The sequence below is a fragment of the Gadus morhua genome, chromosome 12 (assembly GCF_902167405.1).
Source record: "Gadus morhua chromosome 12, gadMor3.0, whole genome shotgun sequence".
Taxonomy (NCBI): domain Eukaryota; kingdom Metazoa; phylum Chordata; class Actinopteri; order Gadiformes; family Gadidae; genus Gadus; species Gadus morhua.
Genome location: NC_044059.1, coordinates 23372143 through 23390550, shown reverse-complemented (window position 1 = coordinate 23390550; position 18408 = coordinate 23372143). Strand labels below are relative to the sequence as shown.

Below are 18408 nucleotides of genomic sequence, written 5' to 3'. Positions count from 1 at the left end.
GCGCGCGGAGGGGAGAGAGAGCCGCGCTCGAGCCAATCAGGGGGGCGCGAGGGGGGAAAAAGTGCCCTTATCAGGGAGTAATGGCCCACTTGACAATCACACAGCCCGCAAAACGGCTCTATTTAACGCTGATTGCAAAGACAGCTCCCCCCCCCCCCCCCCCCCCCCCCCCAACACCCCCCTACACAGACACACACACACACACACACACACAAACACACTCACACACACCAGCCGCCGTCCCCACCCACATCACCAGAGCCGCATGACTCCCACCCTGTCCCTGCCGCCCCCCCAACTCCTCCCTCCCACCCTATCCCAAACGGAATGCATAATCAGCCCCACAGCTATTTAAAGGCTAATTGTTATTTTAAGCTTTTATGGTGCGGCATTTGGCGTTTAATTCTGGTGAAATGTCTGCCTTGATTAAGGTGTTTATTATGGCCAGGCAACATTGAAGGTATTCAGGTACACCTAGTCCCCCTGGCCTTAGGAGGAGGGAATGTTGTCGTGCGTCTGTTTGTCTGTCATATTTGCCATTTTTGTTTGTATGCACAATGTTGATTATTGAAATCAACCCACCTCTTGGATAGGATGTCTGTAATACTGGAGATTGAAAGTGTAATGTATATTGGCCGATTTAGAGAAATAGGCCAAAAAGTTCCAGTTCAAATTCTTGTCATCATTGTCCACCACACTATCATAACTATTTATTTGTCGATTTGAAGATTGGGATGTTATTAAAATATTTGATAACTTAAAGTCATGTTTCAATGTTTTGATTTCAGAGAATGAAAGAGTATTTACATTACATTACCATCAAATCAGTCATTATGATTTATCATGAAATTGTTTTAGGATATATATTAACCCAATAAGGAAAATAATTTCACTTTCAAATTGTCACATCACAATCAAATCTGTGTGATACAATAATTTCAACACATCTCCTCATTATTTTTTATATATTTTTTTACTCAGACAAGTAAAGTGCAAGTAATAGCACAAATAAAAAGAACTGACTTACTGTTTTCCCCTTTATTTGAGTTTTTGTGCGACGGTTAGGCCCATTATCCGTGGATCTCTGTTGGGCATATACTACTGCAGGCCAGTGGCCTTCAGACTAAGGGGGTTCTCCCTTAGCCTGCTTACATTGGGGGGGTCGGCGGGTGGGCCTCTGACGCCATTTAAGACTGTAACTGTGTCACTGCGCGTAAGGGCTGGACAAATTAACCAGACCTGAATCTACACTCCAGTTGTCAGTTGTTCTCTCTCGTGTCGAGAGTTAAGCCCTCCATGTTCAGTTATATCAGCCATGTGAGCTTGCAAAATGAAAAAATAGAGGACTAAAGTAACATCGAAACAGATAGGCGACCCTCTACTAAAAACCCACAATGATGCACAATGTGCTAAATATAATCATAGAATGTCATCTGACATAAAGTGGTTACAATTTAAAAAAACAACATATTATATCATCTGGCCAATGGAAGGTATCAATGAATTCAGCCTCACCCACCACTTGCCATTATCATTACTCATAATCAGTAAAATCATGTAAAACTATGCAGGAGTAATATCTGATAGATGGGGCATGAAGAAAATGTTTCAAGGCCACACTGCAAGCTGTACTTATGCATTACTTACTGAATATATAATATATAAATAGTGGAATAAATTATATTAAAAGCTTCACTTTGGTTAGTATGTGTTTGTGAGTGTGTGTGTGTGTGTGTGTGTGGGGGGGGGGGGGGTGTCTGTGTGTGTGTGTGTGTGTGTGTGTGTGTGTGTGTGTGTGTGTGTGTGTTTGTGTGTGCGTGCGTGTGTGTGTGTGTGTGTGTGTGTGTGTGTGTGTGTGTGTGTGTGTGTGTGTGTGTGTGTGTGTGTGTGTGTGTGTGTGTGTGTTTGTTTGGGTTGGGGGGTCTGTGTGTGTGCGTGTGTGTGTGTGTGTGTGTGTGTGTGAGTTTGTGTGGGTGGGGGGGGTCCCTGTGTGTGTGTGTGTGTGTGTGTGTGTGTGTGTGTGTGTGTGTGTGTGTGTGTGTGTGTGTGTGTGTGTGTGTGTGTGTGTGTGTGTGTGTGTGTGTGTGTGTGTGTGTGTGTGTGTGTGTGTGTGTGTGTGTAGTTGCGGGGGTTCAAACAGGCATGACGCTGTAATAAATATTGTACTATACACACACATATATATATGATTAGCAGTCGAATATGTATAGATATAAATATATATATACACACACACATATATATGTATATACGGTATATGAAAAGGTATGCAGCTCCGTGTTCCTATTTTACCTTGTCAAATTACTTACCTGTGCGCAAAGTTGAATGCAAAAATATATATTATTAATCAAAATAATATTAATCATGTCAATCTTCTCACCCAACACTGATTCCAGCAAAACTAGAATTTGGTCTACTCTAGCTAGAATCCTCGCTAGAACCAATACCGCCACAATCATTTCAGAGCAAGGGCGCCCTCTTCTGGTCGTAGTTACCAGAGCAAGTCTGGGCCGATTTAAAGGTTCAATTTAATCCATAGTTTAATAACCAGGGGGTATTATGGGGAAACGACGGAATAAAAGCCAAATGCATAGGCTATCTAAGGTGGACAGATTACTGAAATATCCGGACATCAACAAAATGTCTGATGTTATGACATTGACATATTGACATTTGGCCGAATCTTATCATGGTAAATGTACTGGGGCAAATAATTGGGTAATGGCATAGGCTACTTCCACTGTGGTTCACTTTGGGTTTTAAGCTTTGATAACCCAGCCAATTCTAGCCATTCTAATACGAAGTAGCCTATTTATATATTGTATTGGCGCTCTCCATTGTTTATCACCGTCCATGCCTGCTTATGGTATAAAGTCGACGGATAGCCAGATCCAGCCGGGGACAGGCCATCAGAAACGGGAAAGGTCAACCTCGGCTCTACATACAGGTCATTCTTCAGGAGTATTACGACAATGGTTCAGGGAAGGAGGAGGGAAGAAGCGACCAAAAGATTAAGATGATCAATGATGATTGTAATTGCAGAAAAATAGCAATAATAGCCAACAGCTGCACTTCATCGGCCACAAGGGGGCCATATAGTCATATTTGCTGAAGAATGTGATACACACAACTATAATATTGTCTGGAAATACATATTTTCATAATAAATTGTATTACCCACATATAAGCTAAACAAATCCCCATTACATTCAAGCTGTTATCATATATTTCGAGTTTTTGTCACATGAAGTCAACGGGCTTAACTAGATCATCTTTTGATATTAGTTTTTTATGGACAATGAAAACAACAAATAATACATACCTAATTAGACCACATTGGGCCAAGGGAAAAGAGCCGATAATAAACTTTGCAGCCTGGTGGCCTTGTTGGTGTAAACCAACCTGCAGGGAAGTATTGTCATGTGACCTCCCATAGCAACGGCCATGTCGGTTCCGCTTGACAGAAGTAATGCAAGTGCTGCTTCTCTTAAACAACTGGTACACCTAACACCGCCTCCGGACCGCCACACGGCCGCTCTCCTCTCGGTGCAAGGGTCTCATCTCCGTCTCTAGCCTCGAACCACCCGGATTTATTCATTCAAGAGGAAACAGGCTCAAATCATGAGTCATCTCAACCCCGGGTAGGTGCAATTGATTTTATTAGGGCTATGGGGAGTTAGTCATTTATTTAACATAGCCTTGTCTCGTTAAACAATTACCTTATATAAGCCTGTACAGGTCTGTTTCGAATAACTTTCTGTGTTATATTAAAGGACTGTCTGTGGCACAAGTTATTGTTGGGACTAAGTTCATTGAATAATATGCTACCCTTAAAAATATATTTCACTGAACTGAAGTGTAGGTTAAATTAAGACCTACATTGTCTGAATAATATGACATCAGAAGGATGAGGGATGATATTGAGCTAACCAGGTCTTGGACACGCGCTGTTGACCCTGTTAGGGAGAATATAGCGTCTGGTGCACCGGACACAGACAGGGGCACAACAGGGCAACTGGGTTAAGTGGGATATGCATCCCCCCCACTAACTCTTGTGGGTAATCGGATACCGGTAATGGACCCCTCAGTTGTCCGATCTTGTGGCCCCTCTCACAAATGCTTGAGGAAATTAAATCTGTATTGGAAAAAAAAGCGCCCCTCGACCAACTAGAATAGGCAAGTCGTAGCTCCAACACCATTTGTTAATGAGGTGGGTAACCAAGCAAACAACAAGACATTGTCATGGATTCCTTAACTAGTGAACGTTTGCTTACTTTGCAAAGAGTTTAAAGGTGTTTTCTGTTTCACATGTTGGACGTCCTTACACAGACTGATATCAGCCTACAATAGTCTGACAGACAAGCATCTCGCTGGATATTTCAGCAACACTCGGATAAGGAGACACCTGCAAAGAGTTGGTCTGGTATGGCACTTTAAAACGACGATAACCACACAGTGATGTAACAAGAAAATGTATACACAGACTCAGAACTCTTGGCTACAAACTGATTTATACTGCTCTGATGTTTCCCCGCATGCAAACAAGTATTTGGAATTGGTGACTTAACTATTGTGACTTATATATTACATCGATTTTGACTATGCAATTAATCATGTGTTATGACAGAAAAAGTCAGTTATTTCACCAGTCGTCCACATAGCAGACACTTGTATCCAAGTCATTAGCTTCATCGCCCAGCCTGCACGTCGTTGCTCACATCATGGTGCCCACCCTTCAGATCACCAGGAGCGGGCGGATCGTCCCGGACAAAGAGTACAGGAACAGGCTGATGCATAGAGTGCACCAGAAGCATGTGAGAGAATGCCTGGCCCAGGCCATATTCCACAAGGTCCTGGACATGGAGGTAGGAAGGGGCCCACCCCATCACCACCATCACCACCATCACAACCACAAGCTGCACAAACACCGCCATCACTTCCACCAGCACCACCCACAACCCCCCCCCCCCGACACCATCACCACCACCACCGACATCACAGCACCACCACCCACACCACCACCTCCGCCAACACCACCGACACTGCGGACACCCCCACCACCGCCGCCAATGCCACCACCCAAACCACGCCGACAACCAACCCACGCCACTGCACCACCGACACAGCAACACCGTCTCCACCACCACCACCACCACCACCGCCCATCAACAGGCCCCACCGTCTAATCTGCGGACATCCTTGCATGATTAATTATGCAAATGCTGTCCTGTGTACTTCCCATGTAGCGCGTCCATCAAATAGACATCAAACGGAGGCTGGAGGAGTTTGCTCGGAGAGAAAGAGTGCATAAGATGAAGGTACATTAGCGACGCTCGGAGACTGCTGATTGGCTGAATTAAGTGCCGGCTCATATACACCCTAACGAGATCCGTCGTGTTATATTCGTTTTTTGTTTTGAGACGTCTAACGCGTGTACATTTCTTCCAATATTGTTGAATGTGTCAATGCCATGTATTGAATTTGCTGAGAATCCTCAATAGGTCTCAGACTTCTGATCCACTGACCAAATAAATCACACAACCATATAAACAACAAAAATCTAATGTTAAATACCCTATGTTACCCTATATTGTCATGTATATCATCTTCAATTTAAAGACTGCCTGGTCTTCGTAACGGCCCCCTGCACCAGCCAAAGAAACACACGATCTTTCCGCACCACCAGGACTTCCGCCATCCTTCTCCCACAGGTGGAGCGCTCCAAGAGGTACGAGGAGGACCTGATCCAGATCCTGTCCCCCCGGCCCCCGACCGGCCCCAGGGGGGTCCGCACACAGCACTCTGTGCCAGAGGGAGAGCCCTCAGAGTCCAGCGATTCTGTGAGTCCTCCCTCCCCCTTCTGCACTCACACAGGGTGAAGGACCTTAGGGAAGTATTGGTGGTGGATAATAACCCCCCACCACACACACATACACACACACACTTACTCTCTATGTAAAGCGCTTAGGGTACCTTGAACAGCGCTATACAATATAAATGCAATCAATAATTATTAATAGAAAGGATAGTTTAGCATCAACAACAGGGGATCACTGTTCTTTACTGTGATACGCATCGATCTTTCTAGTTACTATTTCGTCAAGTAGGACGCTTTTTATCCAAGTTGACTTGCAAAAGATACGCGTCATTATCGAGGATGTAGGGAGCTGTAGGGAGGCCTACAGGTAGACTGCGGCTAGAATTATCGGGTAATAAAATCTGGTATTGCTGACGTAGGGGTTCAAACACAGAACCTTTGGGCTAGACTTTCCAGCGATACCTGAGTTGGCCCCTGCGGTGTGTGGTGTTGTCTGTATGATATACAGTTCTGGGTTAAACACACAGTCAGTCAGAGTGACAGGGCATGGTAGTAGTATCCATCAGGCTTAAGAGGTGTTCTGGCTAAAGGTAGAGATGATCTGGTGCGCGCTGCTGAGCTCCGCCACTCTGCGTGTTTGCTCTGAGCTCCCGGGGGCGTTTTTAAAGGGAAGTCCTGAGATTAAGTGCATTTTGTCGTAGCTGTCGAAGCGTGAACTGCTTAACAGTTTCCTTCGGTGTCTGAGGAGAGCAAACAGTGAGGTCGTGGGTGTCTGAGTGTGGTTGAACCTGGTGCTGATACAGAGCTGTTTACCCGCTCTAAATCCCCTCTCTCATCTCGTATCCGTCAGCCAGTTCAAACCCGCGGCACGTTAGGGCTTGTTCAGGATCTGATGACTGTATGACATTTAGTCTACGAGCCGCTGCCTGGAGAGAAGCTTCATACTCCTGTACAGACTTTTTTTTGGCCTGAGTCAATAATTTCTGTTCATTAGATATCGTCTAAATCCAATTATACATATACACCAGCCCTTGTGGATACTGAAGCAGAAATGTTTTGTTTGAAAAAATAAAAGAGGCACCTATCCTCTTAAACTGAATATGATGATACATATAGTATCATTGTTAGCATTATTAGTATCATTCGTATTAGAATGATAAGCATCATTAGCATTAGCATTACAAGTAGGGGAAACCGGAAGGGAGCTTGTTCCCCCACTGCGGTGCCAGAGCAGAGATGAGCTGTGACGTTGACCTGGCTCTCTGTGCAGCCGGGCTCCTCTCGTCCGCACACGGCCCCGGAGACCGTGCTGCGGCCGGCCCGCCTGCAGCCCATCACCTGCAGCGGCACCGCCGCCTCGCTGCGGCGCCGGCCCCCCCGCAGGCACCGCGTCTCCGCCGACCACCGCCAGCAGCAGCCGCTGGACGGCACCAACCCGGTGAGGCACACACACACTCAGATACCTGGATATGCTCAGACACACACACACACGCGCACGCACACACGCACGCACACACACACACACACGTCAAACACACAAGTACTCACACGCTCAGACACCTGGATATGCTCACACACACACACACGCACACACACACGCGCACACACACACACACACACACACACACACACACACACACACACACACACACACACACGTCAAACACACATATACTCACACACTCAGACACCTGGATATGCTCACACTCACACACACACACACACACGTGCACACACACACAAACACACACACACTTGCACACGTCAAACACACATTCTCACACACTCACATATACTCCCATACACACACACGCACACACAGATATGCAAACAACCCTCTTACACATACAACAATGCGGACACAGGCGTGTGTAAGTGTGTGTGTGCATTGTTATGAAGAGTCTCTCTGCTGCAGGCTCTTCTTTGAAAATGTGTTAAAAGGCTCTGTGAAACAGTATTCTGGGCACTCTGCTAGAGAGGAGACTGGTGTGTCAATACATTAAATAGGTTATTTTCTACAACTATTAAATTTTGTTTTAACTTTATTAATGTAGCACTTTTCATACACGAGGCAAACTCAGAGTGCTTCACATAGAAACACTGTCATACAATAAAATAAGTAAAATAAAAAATGAGTAAAATATATATAAAAATAAATAAAAATAAAGCCAATAAAGGGATGGCCCCGACAGCATGCTCCCCACACCTTACCCCACTGATGGTATTATAGCTTCATGTTATCATATTGTCATGCCTTGACTTACACCCAGTGCGAAATACCCATCAATATATTCGGGTGGGGGTTCCCATCTCGCGATTGTCGCGCATTACCGAACAAAAATTTCTCACTAGGCAGTTAGGCCTATAACATTACAATATTGAATGGATGCAAGCCAGGACAATCAGTCTATAGCCTACAAGACAACACTTATTTATTTTTTCAGATAATCCGATATGCTATAGTATTCGTAAAGCAACACTGACATGGGAGGTTGCATGAGCTGAAGTTGTTTGGATGCACGTTGTTTTATAACAAGGAGAGGCAAAGTTACGCCTGTGGCTGAACAGAAATTATACCCATCCATCTGTGTGCGTCTCTCCATCCGTAGCTCGTGTGTTTTTTAATGTCACATGTCACATGACCCCCTCCAGGACGACAGGAACCCACTGAAGCGCGGCATCACCGCAGAGCTCTGCCAGGGCGTCTCCCCCTACTGCCTCCCGGTCATCAACAACTTTGTGACCCCCGTGCCCCCCACCACCAAGAGGAGAGACCGGGGGACGAGGGTCACCTCCAACGGAACCGTTAGGGGGCGTCGACTACGCTCCAGCACCACCACCGACGCCAATGAGGTCAGCCATCTCTCTCTCTCTCTCTCTCTCTCTCTCTCTCTCTCTCTATCTCTCTCTCTGAAAGGTTAATTGGCTGGCTTCTCTAGTTCCGCAGTCGGGAGGAAAGGCTATCTAATAGTTGCAACGCTTCCCTACTTCCCTGGCCCCAGCAAATGCACGCCTCAGACATGAGTGTGCGTATGCTTGTTTGTGTGTGGGTGTGTGATTGTGTGCGCACACACACAAACCCACGCGCACGTCTCTCTCTCTCTCTCTCTCTCTCTCTCTCTCTCTCTCTCTCTCTCTCTCTCTCTCTCTCTCTCTCTCTCTTTTTTTTTTTCTCTCTCTCTCTCTCTCTCTCTCTCTCTCTCATATGATGTGGTTCATGTGAATGCTGTTGGACTAGACTATTGCACAATGAGTAGCAGGTGTATGTATGTAATGTTGACGTGAGGAGTCCTCCTTCCTCCCCCTTCCCCAGGAGCCGCCGATGCTGCGCGGCTCGGTGCACCAGAGCAGAGTGGGCGTGAACATGGTGTACTGCGGCAAGACGGTGCACCTGTCCCGGGACCTGGTGGACCTGAGGGACGAGGTCAAGGTCTTCCAGCAGCACTGCGGGGGGGAGAACCTCTGTGTGTACAAGGGCCGGCTCCAAGAGGGGGGTGAGGAGGACACTGTGTGTGTGTGTGTGTGTGTGTGTGTGTGTGTGTGTGTGTGTGTGTGTGTGTGTGTGTGTGTGTGTGTGTGTGTGTGTGTGTGTGCAAGGGTGCGTGTGTGTACATGTGTGTGTCAGTGTCAATCGCCTTAAAGGTGACGTATTATACCAGCAGGTGTGTGATTTGCCGTTACAGGTGAGCGAGTCCACCTAGAAGTATGACAGATAGATAAGCAACTTTTGCTACAGTCCAATTGGTAGGCTGATCTATACAGAACGCATCTAGTTGGACACGCCCACTTGTGAAAACGGCTTGTAATGGCTAATCACACTCACACCTGTTGGTATAATATGTCCCCTTTAATGTACACGATAACCTGAATATAATAATAATATAATGATAATAATAATAATCTTCATACAGCGCTTTTCTAAACAGTTACAAAGTGCTTTACAGAAAAAAGAAAGAAGGAAAAACAACCAAACAGAAATAAATGTCGAAGAACAATCGATCACATACAATTGTTGAGTGAATATATTCACTATACCATCACAGCTGGTAGGTCAGGACAACCCTTACCTGACAGCCTTGTCAGTCATGACCGTTTGTAGATGTCAATGGATTCTAAATAGAGCTAAACTCTGCGACGAGTACCAATGTGTCCATTCCATCGCAGAATATCGATGAACCCCCCCCCACCATAGTGACCCCTCTCCCCGCCATGTCCTCCTGCCGCTCCTCAGAAGCGTTCCAGTTCGTGTCTCGCCGGCACCGGGGCTTCCCCTTCAGCCTCACCTTCTTCCTGAACGGCCTGCAGGTTGAGCGCATCAGCTCCTGCTGTGAGTTCAAACACCGCAGGGGCTCGCGGCTGACCGGCCGCCGAAAGCACTTCGGCTTCACCGGAGTGGAGGGAGCGTCTCCCTGTTACAAGTAAGAATCAAAGGTGCATTCGCCACCAACAACGCAAACAACGCATGTAAAAGGCAACGCAAAGACGGGAATAGACAGAAATATCTCGCCGGTTATGCACCTGTTTTCCACCCACGCCAATTTGCGCATTTCGCATGTTCGCTCGAGTTTATTTTTTTTTACTTTTTTACAAATTAATGTTGTATTGGCATCATAAGGAATTAGCTCCTGAACAGTGATGTGTCCAGACTAATGCAACTAATGTAGTAGGGGTGGAATAAGAGGGGCCTTCAAACACCTTGACCTCTGCAGGGCGGTGCAGTGCATGTAATATGTTACAAAATTATTATTGCTTGATGTTACTTATTTAAAAGCCATTTTAGTTGGAGTCGCGCTCTGGGTGACCAATCATACTGGGGGGGGGGGGGGGGCATGGGCCCCCTGGGGCCCCGGCCCGGCTCCGGAACACGGATGACATCATGGCATGTGTTCCCCTGTCCAGGTGTATCATAGCGATGGGCTTGGACAAGAAGCCCACCCCTCCTCCGAAGAGGGTGACGGACGGTACGGAGACAGAGACGACCAGCAGTCCCAGTGACGCCCACAAGGAGACCGCCGAGGAGAAGGAGAGGGAGGAGGTGGAGGAGGACGAGGAGGAGAGGACTGCCTCCACGGCGGACCCACGGACACCTCAGCCTCAAGACATGGAGACGGACATCAAGGAAGAGATCATACATGAGGACAAGCCCAGAGACGGTACAATGAATGAAAGGGATTGAATGAATCGTCGGCATCGGACAATAGGCAAAAGGCCATTTTTATGAAGAACAATCTTCCAATCCGCCATCTTTCCCTGCTAACAACATTTCTAAAACAACGGAGCACACGTTTGTATGTTCTTGCAGATTATGAGGAGGATTTCGAAGCAGATGACGAGGCAGACGAGAACTCCAAGGCGAAACAGAGCAAAGCTCCGTCTCACTCCAGTGACAAAGAACAGCAGAGGAAGGACAAGTATGCCTCAGACAGTGAAGACGATGATGGAGATGGTGAGCAAAGTAGGACAAAACAATAGTCAGCAGTCACATAATAACTCTTTCGCAAACAGTTTTTTAACGTTGAGAAAAGTATTTAACGTATATGCTACTCAACTTGAGCGTATATATATTGCAAGGAATTTTCTAAAGGTTAAAGTTGAAGTTTATTCTGTTAAAGAGTGAATGGGTACGAGTTCTAAATAAAGGGCTCAACTTTGTACCTCAAGAAGATGTAGCCCGCAAAGAAAGCCCTTAGCTTTCACACCATTGGTTTTTCTTCAGGGTAAAAAGCTCCCAAAACAAAATGCAGGTAATAAATATCTCCCTCACACCACTTCCCCCTCTCCAGAGGGCAGTCGGTCCCGCTCAGCCTCCAGGTCCTCCAGCAGTGAGCGACCGAGCGAGGACGAAGACCCCAAAGGGGACCACCGGCACGCAGCCGAGTCTGAAGACCCCCGAGGAGACGCTGACCCTCCGGAGCCCCGCCGAGAGGAACCCCCCGCCGAACCCGCGGCCGGAGACCCCCCGACCGAAGCGGATACCCCCGACACCGAGATCCCTGCACCATCATCGTCCCCGCCATCACCACCATCACCCCCACCCGATCCACCGGCAGCCCCCGCTGCGGCCGAGGAAGCGGAGGACCACGGCGGTAACGGGAGGGACACGGGGGAGACGGCGCCGGAGGAGTCAGAGACCAGCGTCCCCCCCGGGAGCGAGGGTAAGGGACACGAGGACACCCCCACCCCCGCTTCGGCGGCAGACGACGGGGAAGGGGAAGGGGTGCCCGCGGAGCCGGAGAGAGGTGAGTGAGCAGCAGGTCATACGGACTCCGTTCCGCCTGCCTAGTCCTTTTGGCCTTGTGGTGAACCTGGTTGGATTGCAGTGTCGGCTTTTTCCGCTATTACCCCCTCACCCCCCTCCACCACGCCAAAAAAAATACTATTGTTTGATGAATCTGGTATGTGTCTCGTGTGGATGTGATTCTGATATTAATAGTGGAAAAACACTTTGAACATTGAGCTTGATTTGTTCTATTTCTGTGTTTGCCGTTCAACTGCTTGTTCTGTTATTCTGCTCTGTGTGCTCATACGTTTCCAATTTATATTACACTGTGCAAAAGCCTGTCTGTTTGCTCTCTCGTGTCGTGTTGTAATTGTGCTCTATGAATCAATATCTTGATATCTTCATGCAAAAACATATTTTAGATTCACATAACCTCCCCACACAACTGTAACACTATCTAGTGTTGGAAACCAAACCTATGTTAGTAGGTGTAGAACTACGAGACCAACCAAGGCCTCTTATTTCAGGATTTAGATATTAATTTCATCTGGAAAATTTCATTTTCCTGTAATCGTGTTGTGTGCTACAGAATGAAGCTTGTATTTCGTATATTTTCTATGTTTTGCTGCATGTTATTCTTCTTTTGCATGTCTTTGATTGTTTGTATTTTATTTGGTTTGCATGTATCAATATTAAATAAACATTATCCACGTGTGACTTTCGTTTCCCTTTGTGCATGCTGTGCAGAACGTCGTTGGAATGATTGTGTTGCACATGCAGTGTTCTTATCTCTCCCGGGTAACTCCAGCCAAGTCTGTCCAGGAGAAGCTAGCAGAGGCCATTTTAACGGAGGGCCAGTGCCACTCTGAACCAGAACTCAGTGACACCACCACAGAAGAAGACGAGGAGTTTACTGGTAGAGACAACCAGCAAAACAATAAAGGTTAAGTTCTGAATGCCGTTCTCCATTACAGTTGACAGTAAATTAACAATTAATATATTCCTTTAGTACTCAAATTACATCCTGAATAAAGCCATTATATTCAGGATTGGGTTCCTGGATGATGACATTTTTGTCGATTAAAGGAAATTTAATTCTATAACAAACATTTCGTCATGTTTTTTTAGACGCTACTCCTATTCATTGCGAGACCTCAGAGACGCAAGAACCGACCCAGCCAGAGGAGAACAAATGTGAGGCCAGCCTCGTCGACGCCGCAGAAGTTGAAGAGGAGACAGTCGAGCAGCAGGACGACCAGGAAGAACTCAAAGCAAAGCAAACCAACGAAGAAGCCGGCGAGGAGAAAGACGAAGAACTGCAAGCAGAAGAAGAGACGCCTGCATTGGAAGCAGATCCCGTAGAGGAAACGATAGAGACAGAGAAGGAGGACTCAGAGGAGAAGGACGACATGGAGGCATCTCCACCCCAGGAGCCTGAGGAGACGGTGGAGGAGGAGAACCAGGAAGCGACGCCTCAAGCGGATGAACCGGCGAAACCCGGGGACAAGGCTGCGGAGGAGGAGGTGGTGGAAGTGATGGAGGAGGTGAAGGAGGTGGAGGAGGTGAAGGAGGTGGAGGAGGAGGTGAAGGAGGTGGAGGAGTCGAAGGACGATGTGGAGGAGGTGGAGGAGGAGGTGAAGGAGGTGGAGGATGCGGTGGAGGAGTCGAAGGAGGAGGTGGAGGATGCGGTGGAGGAGTCGAAGGAGTATGTGGAGGAGGTGAAGGAGGTGGTGGAGGATGTTAAGGAGGAGGTGGAGGAGGTTAAAAAGGAAGAAGGCATGGAGGCCGACAGTCAACCAGAGGCCAAAAACAATGAAGCCAATGAGGACTTGGCCGCATTAGAACCCGAGGAAAAGAAAGATGTTGAAACCGCTCTGCAACAAGACGCGGAGGAGCCGTCAGCTGCAGCTACAAGTGAAACGGTGGACGAGAACCCCCAGCTCTCAGACGAGGAGCCGTCGACTGCGGCTACAAGTCAAACGGTGGACGAGAACCCCCAGCCCTCGGAGGAGCCGGCTACAAGTCAAACGGCGGACACCAACACCCCGCCATCGGAGGAGCCGGCTACAAGTCAAACGGCGGACAACAACACCCAGCTCTCAGAGGAAGAGTCGGCTACAAGTCAAGCGGTGGACACCAACACCCAGCCCTCGGAGGAGCCGTTGACTGCGGCTACAAGTGAAACAGTGGACACCAACACCCAGCCCTCGACTGTGGCTACAAGTCAAACGGCGGGCACCAACACCCAGCCCTTGGATGAGCTGTTGACTGTGGCTACAAGTGAAACAGTGGACACCAACACCCAGCCCTCGACTGTGGCTACAAGTCAAACGGCGGACACCAACACCCCGCCCTCGGACGATCCGGCTGACATCGGCGGTGGAGAGACAGCTGTGACTGGCAGGGGAAAACTGGGGGCAGGTGAGGCCACTGTGAAGACGGCAGGGACCCGAGTCCCGGCAGAGAGTTCAAGTAGCTCATCAGAGCTGAGTGGAGCCGCCGCGGTGCTTCAAGCCGAACAGACAGCAGCAGCAGTGGAAACAAGTGGGACTAAAATAGACCATGACGAGCCTGTGGAGGATTTACATGAAGAGAGCGCTTCACATGAGGAGATGGAGAGCTTAAGAGGCAGAATGACACATGATACAGGAGGGGAGGGCGGAAGTCTGACGTCTGTACCGCAGAACAATGTTGAAAAGGACGATGTAGAAAAGCAGGAGGAAGGCAAGGATAATAATGTAGAAAAGAGTGAGGCAGGGCAGGTTGAAGAGGGGAGTGATTTGGAGGCCAAAGAACATACCGGAAACGACAGGGAGGAGGAGGAAGAATGTAAAACAGTGGAGGAATCAATTCAGAAAGTTGAAGCCATGGAAGCAACAGAAAGGACCAAAGATGGCATAAAGGCTGAAGCAAAGGAAACATTAGAAGTAACATATGACAAAGCTAGTGAAGTTGCAGATGAAGAGAATGTGCAAAGAGAGGAAAAGCCAGAGAAAGACATTGAGGAAACAGGAGATGAAAACAGTTCAAATAAAGTTGATGTAGAGGGATCCGAAATACAGGTGGCTGAAATAGAAAACAGTGTAGATACCAAAGAAAGTTCTCAGTCTACTGTAGACCAAGCTGTAAAACAGGCAGAACAAGTAGAAGAGAATGACCCCCAGAAACAAGCCTCTGAGACTGCTGTTAAACTGTCCGAAACAACTGTGGATCAAGAACCAGTGACAGAGGCTGAAAAGACATCAGATGAAAGCAATGTTGAAACAGAAAATGTTGGGGACGCTCTCGAAGCAGACAAGGCCATAGGGATTCAACCCGAGGACGAAGCTAAAGAACTCAAAGGCAACATGCCCGGGTCCGATGGTGATAATGACGATAAAGACGTTGCAGAAAATTCAGGAGCAGCAGGACAGGGGACATCTGCTGAAACAAAGGAGAACATTGAAGACCAGGGCAATCAAGCCAAACGCGTTGTGGTAGGAGAGAAGATAGATCCTAAGCATTCAGAAGAACCAAATGAAGAGAAGAAGAAGGAGGAGGATCGCATTAATGACCATGAGGAAAAAGACAATCAAAGTTTACCGGAAAATGTTGATCAGGGACCTAGAGTTGATCAAGTTCCAAAAGTGGAGGAAGAACAGCTGCAGGGTGGTTCTAAAGTCATAGAATCTGCTGAATCCAAGGAAGCCAAGGAGCCTCCTGACAAAAAAGACACAGGTATTGACGATGAAAGCCCAGATGAAAATCAGGGCAAAGGTTCAGAAATGAACACAAAAAAGGATGACCAGAATCACGGCGTAAAAGTTGATTCCCTTGACGGACCTACAGTAGTGGATACAGCAGACAACGTAGACGATGAAAAGGTAGAATCCATCATAGAGTCTATTCTGAATACCGACGACAACCACACAGACACCGATCATAACTCTGTTGTCGCTGTTGAGCCCAGTGCTGTGAGTGGAGAACACAGTGCAGACACAGAAGAAGGAAGCAAACCTTCGGAGGAAGCCGAAAGTGTGGTGTTCAAACCAGAAGCAGACCCAGCCCAGCCTGCTGTCCGTCAGGCAGCACAGAGCAGAGAGTGGGGCAAGGACGATCCTGGCCTTCTAGAGGTCAATGAAACTAATGAGAAAGAATCTGTGACTGCAGATGTCTTGGAGAGTAAAGACAACAGGGACAATCTTGTCACAGACTGGGTGACGTTACATCAAACTTCAAAGTACTTTGAGACATTTGTTGAATCTCTAGATGACATGAAAGAGTTGCCATCGAATGCCAGTGCCGGTGCGTCTGACTATGGGCTATTGCAATCTGCAAGCCCGCCTCAAAACATGACCAGGTCTGAGAAGAATGAGGAAAATATTGAGAAGCACGAAAAGGAGAGAGAACCCTTGTTAAAAAATAGCAATAACTCTCCCGACAATACCAAAGTTGAACTTGCACGGTCGGACCTGAGAAGCAATCCTTCCGAAGGCCTGGTGGAGAGAGAACCTGCTGAAGTTGAACAGAAGTTGAAGGAGCTAACTGAAGTGAAAACCGTAGTACCCACTTCAGAGGCAGACCAGAGTACCGAAGGGTCAAACCGGACAGACATCAAGGGAGAGAACACTTTAGGGAAGCACAAAAACGACACTGGCTCATCGGGAGGAGACAGAGATAAAGATGCCTCTACCAAGGGGAACATTGCACACTGTGACAGTTCCAAAATGGAGACGGAAGACATTGGAGAAAACAATAACGTAGAGTCTGTCCAACCTGAGAGCACCACCGAGCCTGACTCTGAGCTCCCAACAGAGAAGGAAGAAGTGAAAGATGAACCTGAGGTAGAGGAAAACCAAACAACGGTAGAGGAGATAAAAGATGTACCTCAGCCTGACGACACTGAAGATGAGGCCCTTCAGGCTCCAGGAGGGCTGTCGGAACCGAAAGCCTCCCAGCCAGAGGCACAACTTGACGACACCAAAGAAACAATGGAAAGCAAAGAGGCAGACAACACGGAAGTCACATCCGTAACCGATCTTATAGCTGTAACCAATCTCACATCTTCCTCGACGTCCGATAACGGTGTCGACGAGGGCGGTCAAAATAAACCTCAGGTCCAGTCAAAACCGTTGGATAGGAGCGGTAGTTTGAGCAGCGAGAACAAAGAGGTTCAGTTGATTGAGGATTTCAAACCCACTGTAAGTAAGGACCAGCTGAGCGCCTATAGAGTGGAAGAGACCTCCCTGTTTGGTCGCAGTTCATATCCCCAGTTTACAACACAGACAGGAAGTGGCTATTGACACCGCACTCGACACAGCATGTATAGCACTTTTAAAAATTAGATTTAAAGATATTCATTCTTTTGCACAGCGTTTAAGGCAATCTGATGGTAATGAGGAAACTACCAAAACAATCCTAAGGACCCCAATATAGCAGATATTTTTGTACTGACATTTATTTGGTTGAATGACCAAGAATATAATATTTATTAAGGACTAAGGAAGCCCTGAAAGGACACTTGTTATGTTTGTTTATAATTAAAACTCAAACGGTTTTAATCCATCAGTAGGCGACAAAAGAAGCTTGATAATGAGGTGTGATTGTTGAACAGCTCATCTCTTCTCTTATTGTCCTGAACAAACAATATGGCAAAGCTTGTGAGTGGTATCCGATAGTCCCCCCCCACCCCTCACACACACACACACACACACACACACACACACACACACACACACACACACACACACACACACACACACACACACACACACACACACACACACACACACACACACACACACACACACACACACACGCTATCCCCTGTAAAGAGATACTTGTCCTACTCAGGCCCCACAAATCATTGAATAATTTATCATTGTTACGACTCCCGGAGTTTGCTTTGGACCGAACACACTTTCAACATCTCCGTTGGCTGCTAGAAGCACTATTTCACAGTGTGTCTGGCTGTATCGTATTGCATCTCTTATGCACAAAGTTTAGCCACAAAGCCTTTGCGTTGAGTCAATTGATATTTAAATCAATTCTTTGGTTAACTATAATGATATCCTGATAAGATATGTAATTCATCCAAGAAATAGAGCTAGTTGGGAGAGTCACTAACATTGCAAATTAAAAAGGCACACTAGTATTACACATGCATAATTACTGTAGCTATGTAACATATGACATGTTTTACATTAGGCACTGATTTGTGTCGTAACTGCCGCTTAAACTACCTCTTTCTCTGTTTGTTTCCAGTTATATCAATGATTTTCTATTGGTGTGATTATTGTGAACAATGTAAGTCAAAAATGTAATCTCTGGCAGAGTCAATTGCAAATGCTTGTGTGAGTTGGCCATTCAAAATAAAAAAAATGATTTAATC

At 47.0% G+C, this 18408-nt stretch overlaps 1 protein-coding gene across 1 annotated transcript; it reads left to right on the top strand.

Annotated features, from left to right (window-relative positions):
* Positions 1-3451: 3451 nt before the first annotated feature.
* erich3 (glutamate-rich 3) lies at positions 3452-18374 on the top strand. The gene is made up of 15 exons (XM_030371722.1): positions 3452-3641; positions 4330-4423; positions 4740-4865; positions 5247-5318; positions 5712-5840; positions 7089-7256; positions 8471-8671; positions 9132-9312; positions 10050-10236; positions 10718-10971; positions 11121-11264; positions 11602-12062; positions 12774-12981; positions 13167-13570; positions 13661-18374. The coding sequence occupies exons 1-15, from the start codon at positions 3622-3624 to the stop codon at positions 17318-17320; spliced, it is 6309 nt and encodes a 2102-aa protein (XP_030227582.1). The 5' UTR covers positions 3452-3621; the 3' UTR covers positions 17321-18374.
* The last annotated feature ends 34 nt before the right edge of the window (positions 18375-18408 follow it).

What these genes read in the sequence shown, in the direction of transcription:
- erich3 (XM_030371722.1), top strand. Translation starts at nt 3,622, where the DNA reads ATGAGTCATCTCAACCCCGG. An exon ending in ACCTGCAAAGAGTTGGTCTG is followed by an intron (nt 4,424 to 4,739) that starts GTATGGCACTTT and finishes CCCACCCTTCAG; the next exon opens with ATCACCAGGAGCGGGCGGAT. An exon ending in CGGAGGAGGAGGTGGTGGAA is followed by an intron (nt 13,571 to 13,660) that starts GTGATGGAGGAG and finishes GATGTGGAGGAG; the next exon opens with GTGGAGGAGGAGGTGAAGGA.